Raw genomic sequence first — 13,929 nt, 5'->3', positions numbered from 1 at the left:
TCAGTTTTATAAAATGTTATTTAATTAATTATAAGGTACAGGAAGAGTTTGTGAAACTATATCAGCCATAGGTGAAAATAAGAACAAATAAGCTGTTTGGGAGCCAAAAAATAGGCAAATGCATTACCCTTGAAGTATAGGCTAATGTAATGCTTCTGTGGAAATCTGTTATAAGCTTCTGAGCTGTTCATTTCCACGAATGTGGAAATGCCATAGGTGAAAATAAGAACAAATAAGCTGTTTGGGAGCCAAAAGAGTCAACTATTACCCAAATGCTCTGATTCACTGGACAGGACCAGAATTCACTAGAAATCACTATCAATCAATAGTTTTATCCAGTCCAGTTTTTTCTTGTGAAATGCAAGTGCCGTGATCTGTACCTTTCCTTTTAAAGAAAGCCAGATAACATTCCACGATTTCTGCACTTAGAAGGAATCTGCAGTTTTGTTTGAAACAACTGAGATATTATTGAGTCTTTAAGAGGTTAGGATGTTTACTTAAAAGGCTTGTAAACTAAACAGCAGGATGAAGTTTCACCCATCCTTATAAACAAAGACCGACTGGACTTAGTTTAATCTAGATAGACCACACTTGTACTGATGTAGAAATGCCATACATCTGTGCAGGAAGTATATAGTTTGCTCGTTTCGCAGCCTAAATTTTTTTTTTAAACAAGTTGCTTGTACAAACAGAACCAGCTGTTAATGAGAGTTTAAAGAGTTTTTAAAAAGCTTAGAATGTAAAATATAAATACACCCATCACACATAGATACAGCTTTTGAAACACAAGAAAGAAACTACCATAGAAATGTAAGAAAAAAATGCTGTGCAAATATCATTTCCTATGTCTTTCCTTTTAACGGTTGAAAAGATTGCTCCGTTTTTTTAAATTATCTTTTGCTCCTTGTTTTTTGTGTACACACTGAACTGGACAGGACATACTGCAAACTAATGCCCTTATAAGTAGAATGGGTTTGAGGTCTCTCTCTCTCTCTCTCTCTTTCTCTCTCTCTCTCTCTCTCTTTCTCTCTCTCTCTCTCTCTCTCTCTCTGTGTGTGTGTGTGCACTGTGCACTGATAAACATAATAAGGCATAATTATGAGCTTCCTTAGGACTTTTATTTGGTATTTGGGAGTGACAGGAAGCAGGGATCCGTCTCATGACATGCTGTGGTTAATTTCACGGATTTCATAAGTTTCATAGAAGTTTCATAGAAAAAAAATTGATATAATCGTACGTTCTACATTACATGATTTGCACTCACTCTTCTGTTCACTACTTAGTAGATGTACTGCTGCATTGCAATGATGCTTGTCAACTATTTAAAATGTAAACCCTTGTAAAACATAGTGAAAAAAGTATTAATCTACACTTGTTCTTAATCTACACCCGCTCATTTATACATCAGAATAGGGGAAAAATGTGACCTCAGTAACCGTGGAATGGTTGCTGGTGCCAAACAGGCTGGATTGAGTATTTCAGAAACTGCTGATCTCCTGGGATTTTCACACACAACAGAATAGAGAGTTCACAACGAATGGTGCAAAAGTTAAAAAAAAAAAAAAATACAGTTAGCGTCAACTCAGTGGGCAGAAACACCTTGTTGATGAGAGAGGTCAGAGGTGAATGGCCAGGCTGGCTTGAGCTGACAGGAAGTCTATAGTATGGAAGTCTTTACAACCATGGTGAGCAGAAAAGCATCTCAGAAAACAAAATATATCAGTCCTTGAGGGAGATGGGCTGCACCAGCAGGAGATCACATCAGGTTTCACTCCTGTCAGCTAAGAACAGGGGTCTGAGGCTATAGTGGGCACAGGTTCACTGAAACTGGTCAGTTGAACATCCATTCCAATGCAAAGTTCAACGTGTTGTGCATTCCAAGATGCTTTACTGCTCATTTGTAAACCATGGTTAATTGAGTTACTGTAGCCGCCATCTCTCACCTCTGACCTCTCTCATCAACAAGAACAATTGCTTATCGGATGTTATCTGTTTTTGCATCATTCTGCACAAACTCTAGAGACTGTTGTGCATGAAAATCCCAGGAGATCAGCAGTTTCTGTAATAATACCAGCCTATCTGGCTCCAACAATCATGCCTTGGCCAAAGTCACAGAGATAACATTTTTTTCCCCATTTTTTCTGATGTTTGAGAATAACATTAACTGAAGCTCCTGACCTGTATCTATATGATTTTATACATTACACTGCTGCTACATGATTGGCTAATTCAGTAAATGCATGAATATGCAGGTGTACGGATGTTCCTAATAAAGTGGCTGGTGAGTGCACATTGTGTTGTGCTTTGTCCACATCTTTCTACCTTTTCACAAAAACATGTCTGTTTTTAAAGATTGTAATTTATAGACTTGTTTTAATTAAGAAAGGAATCAGAAGCAGAAAGACCAAAGTGATGTCTGCGATGTAGGAGGCAGCCAGGTATATAAGGACGAGGAACATCTGTAGCTTAACATCATCACAAGCTCATAGAATAGAATAGAATGTTAATAGAATTGCGTTTTTCTGTCCTTTACACATCACACTCTTTCCCAGATGACTCAGCCAGAGTTGATTAAAGTTGGTTAGTGTCCTACTAACACATACCGCTGGCTGCTCCTCTTAATCCACAGCCATACTAGAAGGTTTTGTCTGCTGCCTCTGAGAAGGCACTCCTAATAGCTTTGTTCCTATTTACTTTATCATTCCAAGCTGACTGTGAGCTCTTCTGAGGAACTGGTCTGCAAATTACCTTGCAGCAGCACTTCTCTGCCAGGTCCTAATATTTAACCTGTTTCCTCTCATTGGCTTATGGGACAGAGAGCTTCTTTGTCAATGCTGAAAGGGGGACAATGTCTCATGTGAGGGTGGTCTCGATAATCTCCTCTGTTTCTTTAGGTCAATCTTTTGGTCCCACATTTCTACAAAAAACATGGCTGTTCTTAAAGTTTGCCATTTACAGTTTTTGTAATTTTTTAAATTAAAAAAGGAATCGGAAGCTCAAAAGCAGGAGAAAATGAATGCAATCTAACGTGGTTTTTCCTGCTCTTGGTATCAAACCTTCATTTAACATAAGGATAAGATGGATTAAACTCAAAAACTTTGACTTTGGCCCTATGGGACTGATAAAGCATTAATATGGCCTGCTACTTCAGACACTGATTTAACTGCATTTAAAAATCCAACATAAGATGAAGTATGCCAGAATTCCAAATAGGCCAACATGAAAACCTGAGTAGTATAGCCCATTTTGCTCGGAAAGGGCAGATATATCAAGAATGAAAGCCATGATCATCGAATCAGTGATTGGCTAGTGAGAATGGTACAGAAACCTGGAGAGGCCATTAAGAGTTTTCATCTTTTTTTTTGCATACAATGTAGCAAGACACAAGCAGTTTAGTTTAGTGCAGATTAGTGTATCTATTGGAAATGTTAGTCATGAAATCATTATGCTTAGCTACTCAATATTTAACTGCTTTATGTTCACTCTGCCATTTCATGTTTTGAATTTTATAGAATCTTGCCCATGTTTTGGTTTATTTTTCCTCATCCAAAGAAATTGTGCACAACATTTAATTAAGTAGTTCAATCTCCATTATGAATAGACCGATATACATTTAGCATATACTGTATGTGCAATAGTTCTCCTAGAATTATGCTGTAGGTGGCAATGCCAAATATCTCACATCCCCATGCTAATACTTTCAGTAAAGATGTCTATCCTTAGATATAACTCCATAGGTGCTTGTTCAAGTTGTAGGTTGTGGCCTAATGGTCAGAGAGTTGGACTTGAAGGTTGTGGGTTTGCGTCTCAGGTCTGGCAGGGATTGCAGGTGGGGGAGTGAATGACCAGTGCTCTCTTCCACCCTCAATACCACAACTGAGGTGAGACCCTTGAGTAAGGCACTGAACCCCCAACTGCTCCCCGGGCGCCGCAGCAAAAAAGGCTGCCCACTGCTCCGGGTGCGTGTTCACTACTGTGTGTGTGCGCTTGGTTGCGAAAATTGGGTTGCCATACTTGGCCACACGTCACTTCACTTATGCTGGGTTATGCTTAAGGACTTGAAAACGTTGTTGAAAACAAATGCAACAACAACTTCAAAGAAAGAACAATGTTTTGAAAACTGGGGGCAAGACTTGAACCACTGATTACTGGAATGTTTTCTGGGACCTTTGTCAAGATGTTTAGCTCGAATTATTACCTTTTAAAGTAAATGAAATCTTAAATCCTGAATCTTTAATAGAAATCTAGAATATTAACAAAATATATTGCCAGAATGATATAAAATATAAATATTACTTTTTGAGTTGTGAGCTCTCTGCAACTGGAGGCATGTGCTCCAGTGCTTGTCTTTGTGGTTCTTTGGAACCTCAAGGCTATGCTTGGAATTCACAAGTAATTTAATGTAGCACTGGCCTTATTTTTCCCAGTGTTACACAGATCACACAGATGGTCAGGATGGGGAAACTGCTGCCACATGTCTCTATTTTGGTCTACATCAAAAAAAAAAAAACATGCCATTTCCAAAGAGCAAAATCTGACCTAGTTTCAGATATGTAATAGATTATTAGACATCATATGTTTGTGATTTTCTTAGTTATAGTTTAAGAGCCAGTTTTCTGTATGGCTTTTGAATGGTGTTTGATACCCACAAACTGGCTTTAATGTCATGCAGTATGTATTCATTTCCAACTTCATTTCCAGACATTCAGTGTGAATTATGTTTCATGTTAGCAATTTAGCCGAGCCTCTCCACATGCATTTCAATGTACATACTGTATGTCTTGACATACTGTGCAAATGATATGAATATAATGTTATTATTCTTCATTTGCCCGTTAGATCACTGAGGCCATGGGGGAAATAAAAGGACTGCTGCCTCTCTTTATTTTAGCATCAGGTTTCCTTGTGAGCAGTGCACAGAAAACAGGTATGTACAGTTCACACAAGTGAATAGCATGCCATTTTAATTTAAGTAATGGAATAATTTAAAGAGGAAACGGATAAAGAAAAAATATTGTTTATTGGACCTGAACAGTGCAAAAGGCTTTTATTTAAAAAACAGTCATACTGTAGAAGTGACCTGGACTTTTTCCTTTGCCAGTATGCACACAGGAAGCATTGGCTGATATTGTCTTCCTGGTGGATAGTTCTTGGAGCATTGGCACAGAAAACTTCCAGAAGATCCGTGACTTTCTTTTCACTTTGGTGAACAGTTTTGATGTGAGTCCTGACAAGGTTCAAATCGGCCTAGTGCAGTACAGCAATTCACCCCACACTGAATTCTACCTTAACAGCTTTGAAACCAAGCAGAAGATTCTTGACCACATCACAACTCTCCCATACAAAGGAGGTGGCACCAAGACTGGATTAGGGTTAAGTTTCCTGCTGAAGCAGCACTTTGTGAAAGAAGCAGGAAGTCGTGCAGAAGATGGAGTTCCTCAAATTACCGTGGTTATCACAGATGGACAGTCACAGGACAATGTAGAGCCACATGCACAGGACCTGAAGCGCCAGGGAATCATTCTTTATGCCATTGGTATTAAAGATGCTGATATGGAGCAGCTGAAGGAAATTGCCACTAAGCCACATGAGAAGCACATCTATGGTGTGTCTGATTTCACAGCTTTGCAAGGAATCTCCCAGAGTTTCATCCAGCTGCTTTGTACAACAGTGGAGGAAGCTACACGTCAAGTGTCTCAGGTGCCACAAGGTAAAGTAGCACTTTGATATGCTTTATGTTTTGCTTATTACTCGATAGTTACTGTTTCCCACAGATCTCAGACAACCCATTAGTAAGTCAGGAATGTGTTTGTGTATTTTAAAGGAGTGGGAATGAAGGATGTGGCAGATATTACAAAACAACAAAGTCGAAACAATTTTTTAAATTTACTGTCATCGTGCATCTCATCACCTATATCAGTCCGTAGGGGCTTGTTGCACTTTCAGCCCAAGACTCAAAATACAGTCCACTGCCTCACTATATGAGTCCAGGATGATACCAAAAGGATAATTTCCTTTCCATATTGCTGGCAACAACTGTAATTTCTAACCTCTAATAAAAGATTAATTTCTAATTAATCATTAATAATTGACCAAGAATGACTGGGGTTACTGCAGTTATGTCCTTATCAAGAAGTTTATTTATCTTTATTCAGGAATTGCTGTGTTAATCCATGGTCTTCAAGTTTCATTAATGTTAAATAAACATGGTGTTCTGTACAATTTCTGGACACATGGCTGATACAGTTTTCTTAATAAAAGATTTGTTTTATATAAGCATTATTTAGCCCAGTGATCACAAATAAAAGGTGGAGCTGCCCTTCTAGAATATAGGTGCAAACTGAAATTATATAGGCTTTCGACCATAAGAGAAATTCTAAATACAAGTTTCTTATAGTAACAAATCTTCACCCTCATTTGGAAGTAACCAGTGATCTAAACAGAATTAAATCGATTAACAATTTTAAATCTCTTAGGCATCCACCTTTTTTTTGTGTGGAAATTTATTATTAACTCTTATTAGAGCCTTGAGTACAGGTCCTATGTTTCAATAATTGTGAGAAGTACTCCTTCATTCATTTGAGCACCAGTTAGTTGTGAAAATGCGGCTAAAAGAGCAACGTGTCACCAAACTGGCAACAAGAAATTAATATATGCATTGTGTTTTGTTGTCAGTCACATTCCACCACTTGAAAATGTGTTGTGTGACTCCATTAAAATAATTTATTCCAATGAGTGAGGGAACGTATGGAGGTTTGTGCATGTGCACAAGAAAATAAGTGCTGTAATACATGCATAGTATATAATAATAATGCATAGTCCTGCCCTCTGTGTGTATGTGTGTGGAGGTGGCGGAGTAAATGCAGTAAACAGTAACACAGTAATAATAATAATAATAACACAGTAACATTTTCATTATAATCTTTTTACAAACCACTTGTGTTTGTTCCTGGTCTAAATTTTCTTGTCTTTTTTCTCTTTCGGGAGAAAACTATAGTGCCATTCTAATCTCTAATAAATATAGTTAACTGATGATAACTATATACTTACTATATACTTGTCTAATGTGAGCTATGTAGAGCACAGATTGATAGATTTTATTTCACATTGATAAACTCAAAACATGGAAAAAATATGTTTTGAGTTTGTCTGCTCTTTTCGCAAATAAGTTAGTGAAAACTAGCATAATCTGATGTTAAAATACAGAGCTCCTATGCAGAATGCATAAAGGTTGGCAGGACTGACACATTTAATATTTATTTTTTGGTATTTTACATATCCTTCACTGGCACCCCCCTGCAATTTCTGCCCCACAGTTTGAATTCTTCTCTCTTATATGCATTCATATCACTCACGCTGCAATACATTACATTTCCAAACATGACAGAGGAAAAGCCAAAAATAGTGGAGAGTCTCATACCATCTCAGCTTTTCTGAATGTAATTAACAGTAACATGTAGCCACAAAATCTAAAATACTACTTCATATTTATTCCTTAGTCAAAGGGCTTTTAAAAGTGCCAGATAATCCTTTTTTTACTTCATGCAACAATAGCTTCACAGTATCGGAGAAGCTTACTTTCTTAGACCTTTTATCATACGCCATATCATCAGCAAAAAACAAGACCACAAGCAGGCTCCTGTTTTTTTTTTTTTTTTTTTAAAGAGAATTTGTTTACCATATATGTTGATTTGGGGGCGTTTCTTTATGCAACTGAGTGTGGCCTTGTATGAGCAGAACATATGGAGTTTATCAACATCCACTATGTACAGCTGTGTATACAAAGTTGTGATGAATGCTGTGATAAATAATGCTGTGACTACTATTTCCATATGTGTACAGGCGGTTCTTACTCATTTAGAATTGTTGTACAAATGCTTTGATAAATGAGACCCCTGGTGGTTTCATACTTCATCTATTCCAAAGCAGGAATGGTTTTATACTCAGGTCCAGATCTATTTCTGGACACAATTAGATGCCCCAACTGTGTGCCTTTTAAAATCATGTCAAATCATTTGAATTAGCCCCAAGTGGACTCGAGTCTCAGTCTAGAGACATCTCAAAATAGTCAACAAACAGGATGTACTTGAGCTCAGTTTGGAATGTTTTAACCAAGAGTCTGAACACTTAGCTAAATGAGATATTTCTGTTTTTGATTTTTAAAATTTTTTTAAAAATATTTTAAAAGCATGTTTTCACTTCTCATTATGGATTACAGTGTGTAGAAACAGAAAAAATAAAGTAAATCAATCATTTTTAAATTAAATCTATAATACAATAAAGTGTGCAAAAAAGTGAAGGGGACTGAATACGTCCCAAAGCCACTGAAAATAAAACAGCACCTTCTTTATCATATAAGCAGTGAGGAATATAGAAAATGTTACATTAATAACAAAATTAATAAAAATTCATTAAAATGCGTCATGCATTCACTATGATGCTACCTGTCCACTTTGCTGTGGCACATGCTATTCAGTTCAATGCAGAGTTCTCCTGCAATTGTGACCAAAGGTACACATTATGCAACTAAGTGTGGCCACCACAATGCATTTCACTAATCATGGAATGGCTGTACATATACAATGCGCAACAGAAAAAATGTCCGCCCTGTTGTCTACACATCACGAATTTGAATCCTGACAATGACATCTGTGGCCAGGAGCAAAACTGGCCGTGCTCTCTGGGTGGGAGGGATGGCATTCTCTCTCTCCCCTGTCAAGCACAGCAACACTAGCAAAGTGTGGGTGCCTTGTGATAAGTTTATATAACTAAACTGTTTAAATAATTAAATTATGATATTAATTAACTAAACAATGTGTGTTATTCTTGTGTTTTTATCTCTAGGGTGCAAGGCTAATTTGGCTGACATTGTATTCCTTGTGGATAGCTCTGGTAGCATTGGTGATGCAGACTTCCTGAAGGTGAAGCAGTTTCTGCACACATTCATAATGGGTCTTAATGTTAAGCCTGATAAAGTCAGAGTAGGAGTGGCACAGTTTAGTAATGAACCTCGACAAGAGTTCCTGTTGGGGGAGTATGCAGACAAGAATGACCTGCTGGAGAAGGTAGACAAACTCACCTACCTGAGAGGAGGCACTGAAACAGGAAAAGCTCTCAACTTTATCCTAAATAATTACTTCACAAAATCAGGTGGCAGTCGGATCAATCAGAATGTGCCACAGATTGCTGTGGTGATCACAGATGGTGAATCCACTGATGACATGGAGATTCCAGCCATGAAGCTTCGGAGAAAGGGGGTGTTAATCTTCACCATTGGGGTTGGTGCAGCCAGCATTACAGACCTGCAGTCCATTGCTAACAAACCACATCAGCGTTTTGTACTGAGTTTCACTGACTACGAGGAGCTGCTGAAAGCAACCACCAGTACAGTAGACAAAGTGTGTATTTCTGTGGCGGCCCAGCAAGAAGGTAATGTTGTACTCACCATTTCAAATATACCTTCCCAATCATTATCCTCTTTAATAATATACTGCAGTCCACCACTGCTGAAACCAGTTATTTCACTATTATACTGTTATCTCTTTCAGCTCTAGCTCCAAAGTTTAAAGATGTGCTTGTGTTGGTGGACAGCTCAGTCGAACAGACCCAAAAGGTGATACAGTTGCTAAATCACCTAGCCAATCAACTTAACGTGGGGAGTACATCCAATCAGATGGCTTTGGCTCAGTTTGGTGAAGACGTTTCAGTGGAATTTCGTTTCGATGCTTACAAAACTAAAAATGAAGCACTTGCACTCATCCGCAAATTCCGACTCAGAGGCACTGGGCAGCGCAAACTTGGAAAGGCAATGGATTATGTGCGCACTAACCTCCTCACCACTGCAGCAGGCAGCCGACTTGCTCAAGGCAATAAGCAGTACCTGCTGGTGGTAAGCAACGGAGAATCAAATGACAATGTACTTAGAGCTGTTCGTGCATTAAAGGACGAGGAAGTGACTCTTGTCAATGTTGACTTCAGCAAAGAACTAGCCCTGGACTTTTCACCTGATCAACCTGGAATACTTGGTCCACGTGGCTTTCCTCAACAGAGAGTACTTGGCACACAGGGTGTTCCTTTAGTCTATGCTGCAAGAAAAAAAAATGCCACAGAAATAACACAAGATGTGAAGATTATCATTGACACTAAGGAAACGATCAAAGTAACTGGAGGTCAGCTTGTCCTTATTTTTAAAAATGACAAAATAATTGATTGAGATGAAAATTACAGTGACAATTACATCTCAATTACAGTTATAGTGTAAACAGCAATTTTCTATAGGATACAAATTACCTTTCCAAAATTAAACAATGTTCATACTATATCACTTAACAAAATGTCAAAATGTCAAAATGTCAGATAAATTTTTCACCACTGTTACTGAAATTCTTTAAACTAAACACACATATACAAGGTAGCACATTACAATCCCTTGTGTAAAATTAGACTATTTACACTAGAGATTTGGACATTAGCTAATTAAGCAGTATCACCCAAGCAAGAGTGCTGTTGTACTGAACATCAGCTCGTAACATACCTGTCTATGGCCAATTCACAGCCATGCTGATATTCAGTACAACAGCACTGCAAGTGTGATATTGCTTTTTTACCAGCTGTATAAACAAGAAATTAATATCAAGAAACTCACATTTCAGACACAGTATAGACAAATATGTTGTTTATTTTTGCTCCATCAATGAAAATAGTTCCCAAAGAAGCCACAGCTGGATACAGTGTTGCATGTTGCCATGCCAACCAAAGACTGACTGACAGGCTGTAGTAACTGTAGTAATGGTTTCAATGAAACAAACTTCTGCTCGAATTGGAAATTTAAGTAGCAAACACAGATGAGCAGATTAATACAAACAGTGAAATGTCTCAGTGTTGCTGTACTAAATATCAGCATTCTTGGAATGCTGCTTCTCCAATCAAATTAATTCACTGGAACTAGCTGTTGTAGAAACATAAATAAATGCTGCAAGTGTCAATTCCACACAGGATTTTGCTGATGTTCTTACACAGAAATGCAAAGGCACTCTGAAAGAAGACTGATAATTCAGTTATAAAACAGTTTCTACTTCTATTTGGGTACCTGACCAAAATGAACATGATTCACTACAACAATTAACTAGATTCATATTAAAATGATATGTTTCTCTTTTTGCATCACAGACTGCAAGTCAACTCCACTGGCTGATATAGTGTTTATTGTGGACGTGTCGGACAGCATCACTGTTTCAAACTTCAGGCTGGTCCGTAACTTTCTCCACCGCATGATTAATGGCTTGCAGATTGATGGCTCTGACAGTGTGCGGGTTGGAATGGTCCTGTACAGTGACACACCCACAGCTGACTTCTACCTAAACACTTTTGATGACAAAGAAGACATCCTGCAGTACATTAAGCTTTTGCCCTTTAGGGGTGGGGAATCCAACACTGACAAGGCGCTGAAGTTTGCAAGAGAGAAACTCTTCACCAAGGACACGGGCAGCCGCCGTGCCTTAGGAGTGCAGCAGATTGCTGTGGTCATAACAGAGGGGGACTCCTTGGGTAATGTCACATACCAGGCTGTTCAGCTAAGGCGCAGTGGCGTCCAGGTCTATGCCTTAGGAGTCACAAAAGATAATGTGGAACAGCTGAAAGAGATTGCATCTTATCCTCCTGAGAGGTTTGTGTTCAGTGTGGAGAGCTTTGCTAAGCTTAATACAATGGAAAAAATACTGAGGAAGACTCTGTGTAACAATGTTGTCCGTTCAACGGTTGACAAGTCTGTTAGGTACAGTTTAAAGCAAGGTAAGACATTACACCATCACCCTTATGAATCATAACAGTTTAGCTAATGTGCAATCCATTGTACTCAGAACTCAGAAAGTTCCAAGTCAAGTTTCCTTGGTTCTAATCTAAACACATTCCAGTGCTTCAGCTCAGAAAAATATGGATGCCCAGAACAAGGTCATATTTGTATGGCTAGCCTCTGTCACAATGGTCACATTAGTAAAAATGGGCTGACAAGAATGAAATTATGTTACAAATCTAAACTTAAAAAGCTGTTAAAATACATTTTCACAACTTAAAAGCTGCATATCATAAAGTTTTATCAAGTAGAAAATGATGCAAAGGGAAATCACTTTCGCATGTTGGAGGTTGGGTTGAGTTCCGAGTACGATGGAGCATTATCACAAGAGTTAAGCTTATCTTCTGGGATTCATTTTTATAATATAAACATATTACAATTTTAGGATGTATCCAGACAGAAGAAGCAGACATCTATTTCCTAATTGACCATTCTGGGAGTATTTATCCATCAGACTTTCAGGACATGAAAAAGTTTATTCTTGAGTTTCTGCTCCTGTTTACTATTGGACCAAAACAGGTCCGTGTGGGTGTGGTGAAATTTGCAAGTAACCCCACACTAGAGTTTAGACTGGATGAGTATAATGACAGAGTCTCGCTTGAAAGAGCGGTGGACAACATTCAGCAGATAGGTGGAGGCACACAGACGGGACAGGCTCTGTCTTTCATGAGCCCACTCTTTAAGGAGGCTGAAAGGACTCGTGGCAATAAGGTTCAAGAGATTCTCATTGTCATTACTGATGGAAAGTCTCAGGATAAAGTTAAAGATCCAGCAGCACAGCTGAGAGCACAGGGGGTGATCATCTATGCCATTGGAGTGAAAGATGCAAATAAGCAGGAGCTCCTTGAGATATCAGCTGACCCAAAGAGGATGTACTTTGTCACCAACTTTGATGCACTGAAACCCCTCAAGAATGAAATTGTTACTGATATTTGTTCAGATGAAGGTAAGCTTGTCGAATGTGCATTTTTTAAACATTTAATTCAATAAATTCAGGCTTTCAATAAATGCATTAATATATATATATATATATATATATATATATATATATATATATATATATATAGTTTTATTTTGAGTGTTAATTTTTAAAAATTGCTTTTCTGGATTATGTTGACTATCACGTATTTCCCTATTTCATAGCCTGCAAGAACATGTTGGCAGATGTCATATTTTTGGTTGATGGTTCAGGGAGCATTGACCCTGAGGACTTCTCAAAGATGAAGAAATTCATGAATAACATAATTTCCAAGTCTGTAATTGGCAAGGGTAGTGTACAGGTTGGAGTAGTGCAGTTCAGCTCACAATCAGTGGCTGAATTTGCCCTCAACAAATTTTCTGACAAACTCCAAATGCAGCAGGCCATTAATGAAATGCAGCAGCTGGGCGGTGGCACTATGACTGGGTTTGCACTCCATTTCGTGTCAGAGTACTTTGATCCACCAGAAGGAGGTCGTCCCGGCACTCCACAGATCCTCATTGTGATCACGGATGGCGAATCTCAAGATGCCGTTGCTCAGCCTGCACGAACCCTCAGAGAAAAGGGCATTACAATATATTCTATAGGAGTACTTAATGCTAACAGCACACAACTGCGAGAGATCAGCGGAACTCAGGACAATGTTTATCTGGAAAGAGATTTCGATGCATTGGACTTCCTAGATAAAGATCTCTTGCTTAAGATCTGCACTTCTGTTGATGGTGAGCCATACTCGTATAATTTCATGTACATCATTTACATCATACATCATAATTTACATTTACATGTACATCATGAACATTCTTTCACAAATTTTATTCCATTTATGTAACTAATTAACAAACCAAAGTTAGTTTTCCTTCTTAGGAAGAAGAGTTTCTCAATAGTTCTTTAGATTCTTAACAATTCTAGCTTTCTAAAAGTGATTCTGTATAGAACCTACTGGAATAGAAACAAACTGAAATTGGATTTTAAATGGAACCTTTTTCTGAGACTGTGGATATATTTTTTTGCATATGGGTAGAACATACAGTATAGGCCATGGTAAAGAAAAGGCAATGTTTATTTAGTCATCATACAGCCTTAAAAGGAAATGGTA

At 38.1% G+C, this 13,929-nt stretch overlaps 1 protein-coding gene across 3 annotated transcripts in view; it reads left to right on the top strand.

The window, feature by feature from the left end:
• The window catches only part of LOC128317059 (collagen alpha-6(VI) chain-like), a 30,413-nt gene that overhangs the window by 955 nt on the left and 15,529 nt on the right, over positions 1 to 13,929 (top strand). For all 3 annotated transcript variants that reach the window (XM_053228962.1, XM_053228998.1, XM_053228931.1), the window contains exons 2-8: positions 4,840 to 4,927; positions 5,102 to 5,710; positions 8,845 to 9,429; positions 9,549 to 10,169; positions 11,170 to 11,790; positions 12,237 to 12,797; positions 12,995 to 13,552. In XM_053228962.1, the coding sequence (XP_053084937.1) occupies positions 4,852 to 4,927; positions 5,102 to 5,710; positions 8,845 to 9,429; positions 9,549 to 10,169; positions 11,170 to 11,790; positions 12,237 to 12,797; positions 12,995 to 13,552 (3,631 nt within the window). In that variant the 5' untranslated portion in view covers positions 4,840 to 4,851. The remainder of the gene's footprint in view (positions 1 to 4,839; positions 4,928 to 5,101; positions 5,711 to 8,844; positions 9,430 to 9,548; positions 10,170 to 11,169; positions 11,791 to 12,236; positions 12,798 to 12,994; positions 13,553 to 13,929) is intronic.

The sequence above is a fragment of the Pangasianodon hypophthalmus genome, chromosome 1 (genome assembly GCF_027358585.1).
Source record: "Pangasianodon hypophthalmus isolate fPanHyp1 chromosome 1, fPanHyp1.pri, whole genome shotgun sequence".
NCBI lineage: Eukaryota > Metazoa > Chordata > Actinopteri > Siluriformes > Pangasiidae > Pangasianodon > Pangasianodon hypophthalmus.
The sequence above is the reverse complement of the archived record's forward strand: the minus strand, read 5'-3'. Positions and strand labels throughout refer to the sequence as shown.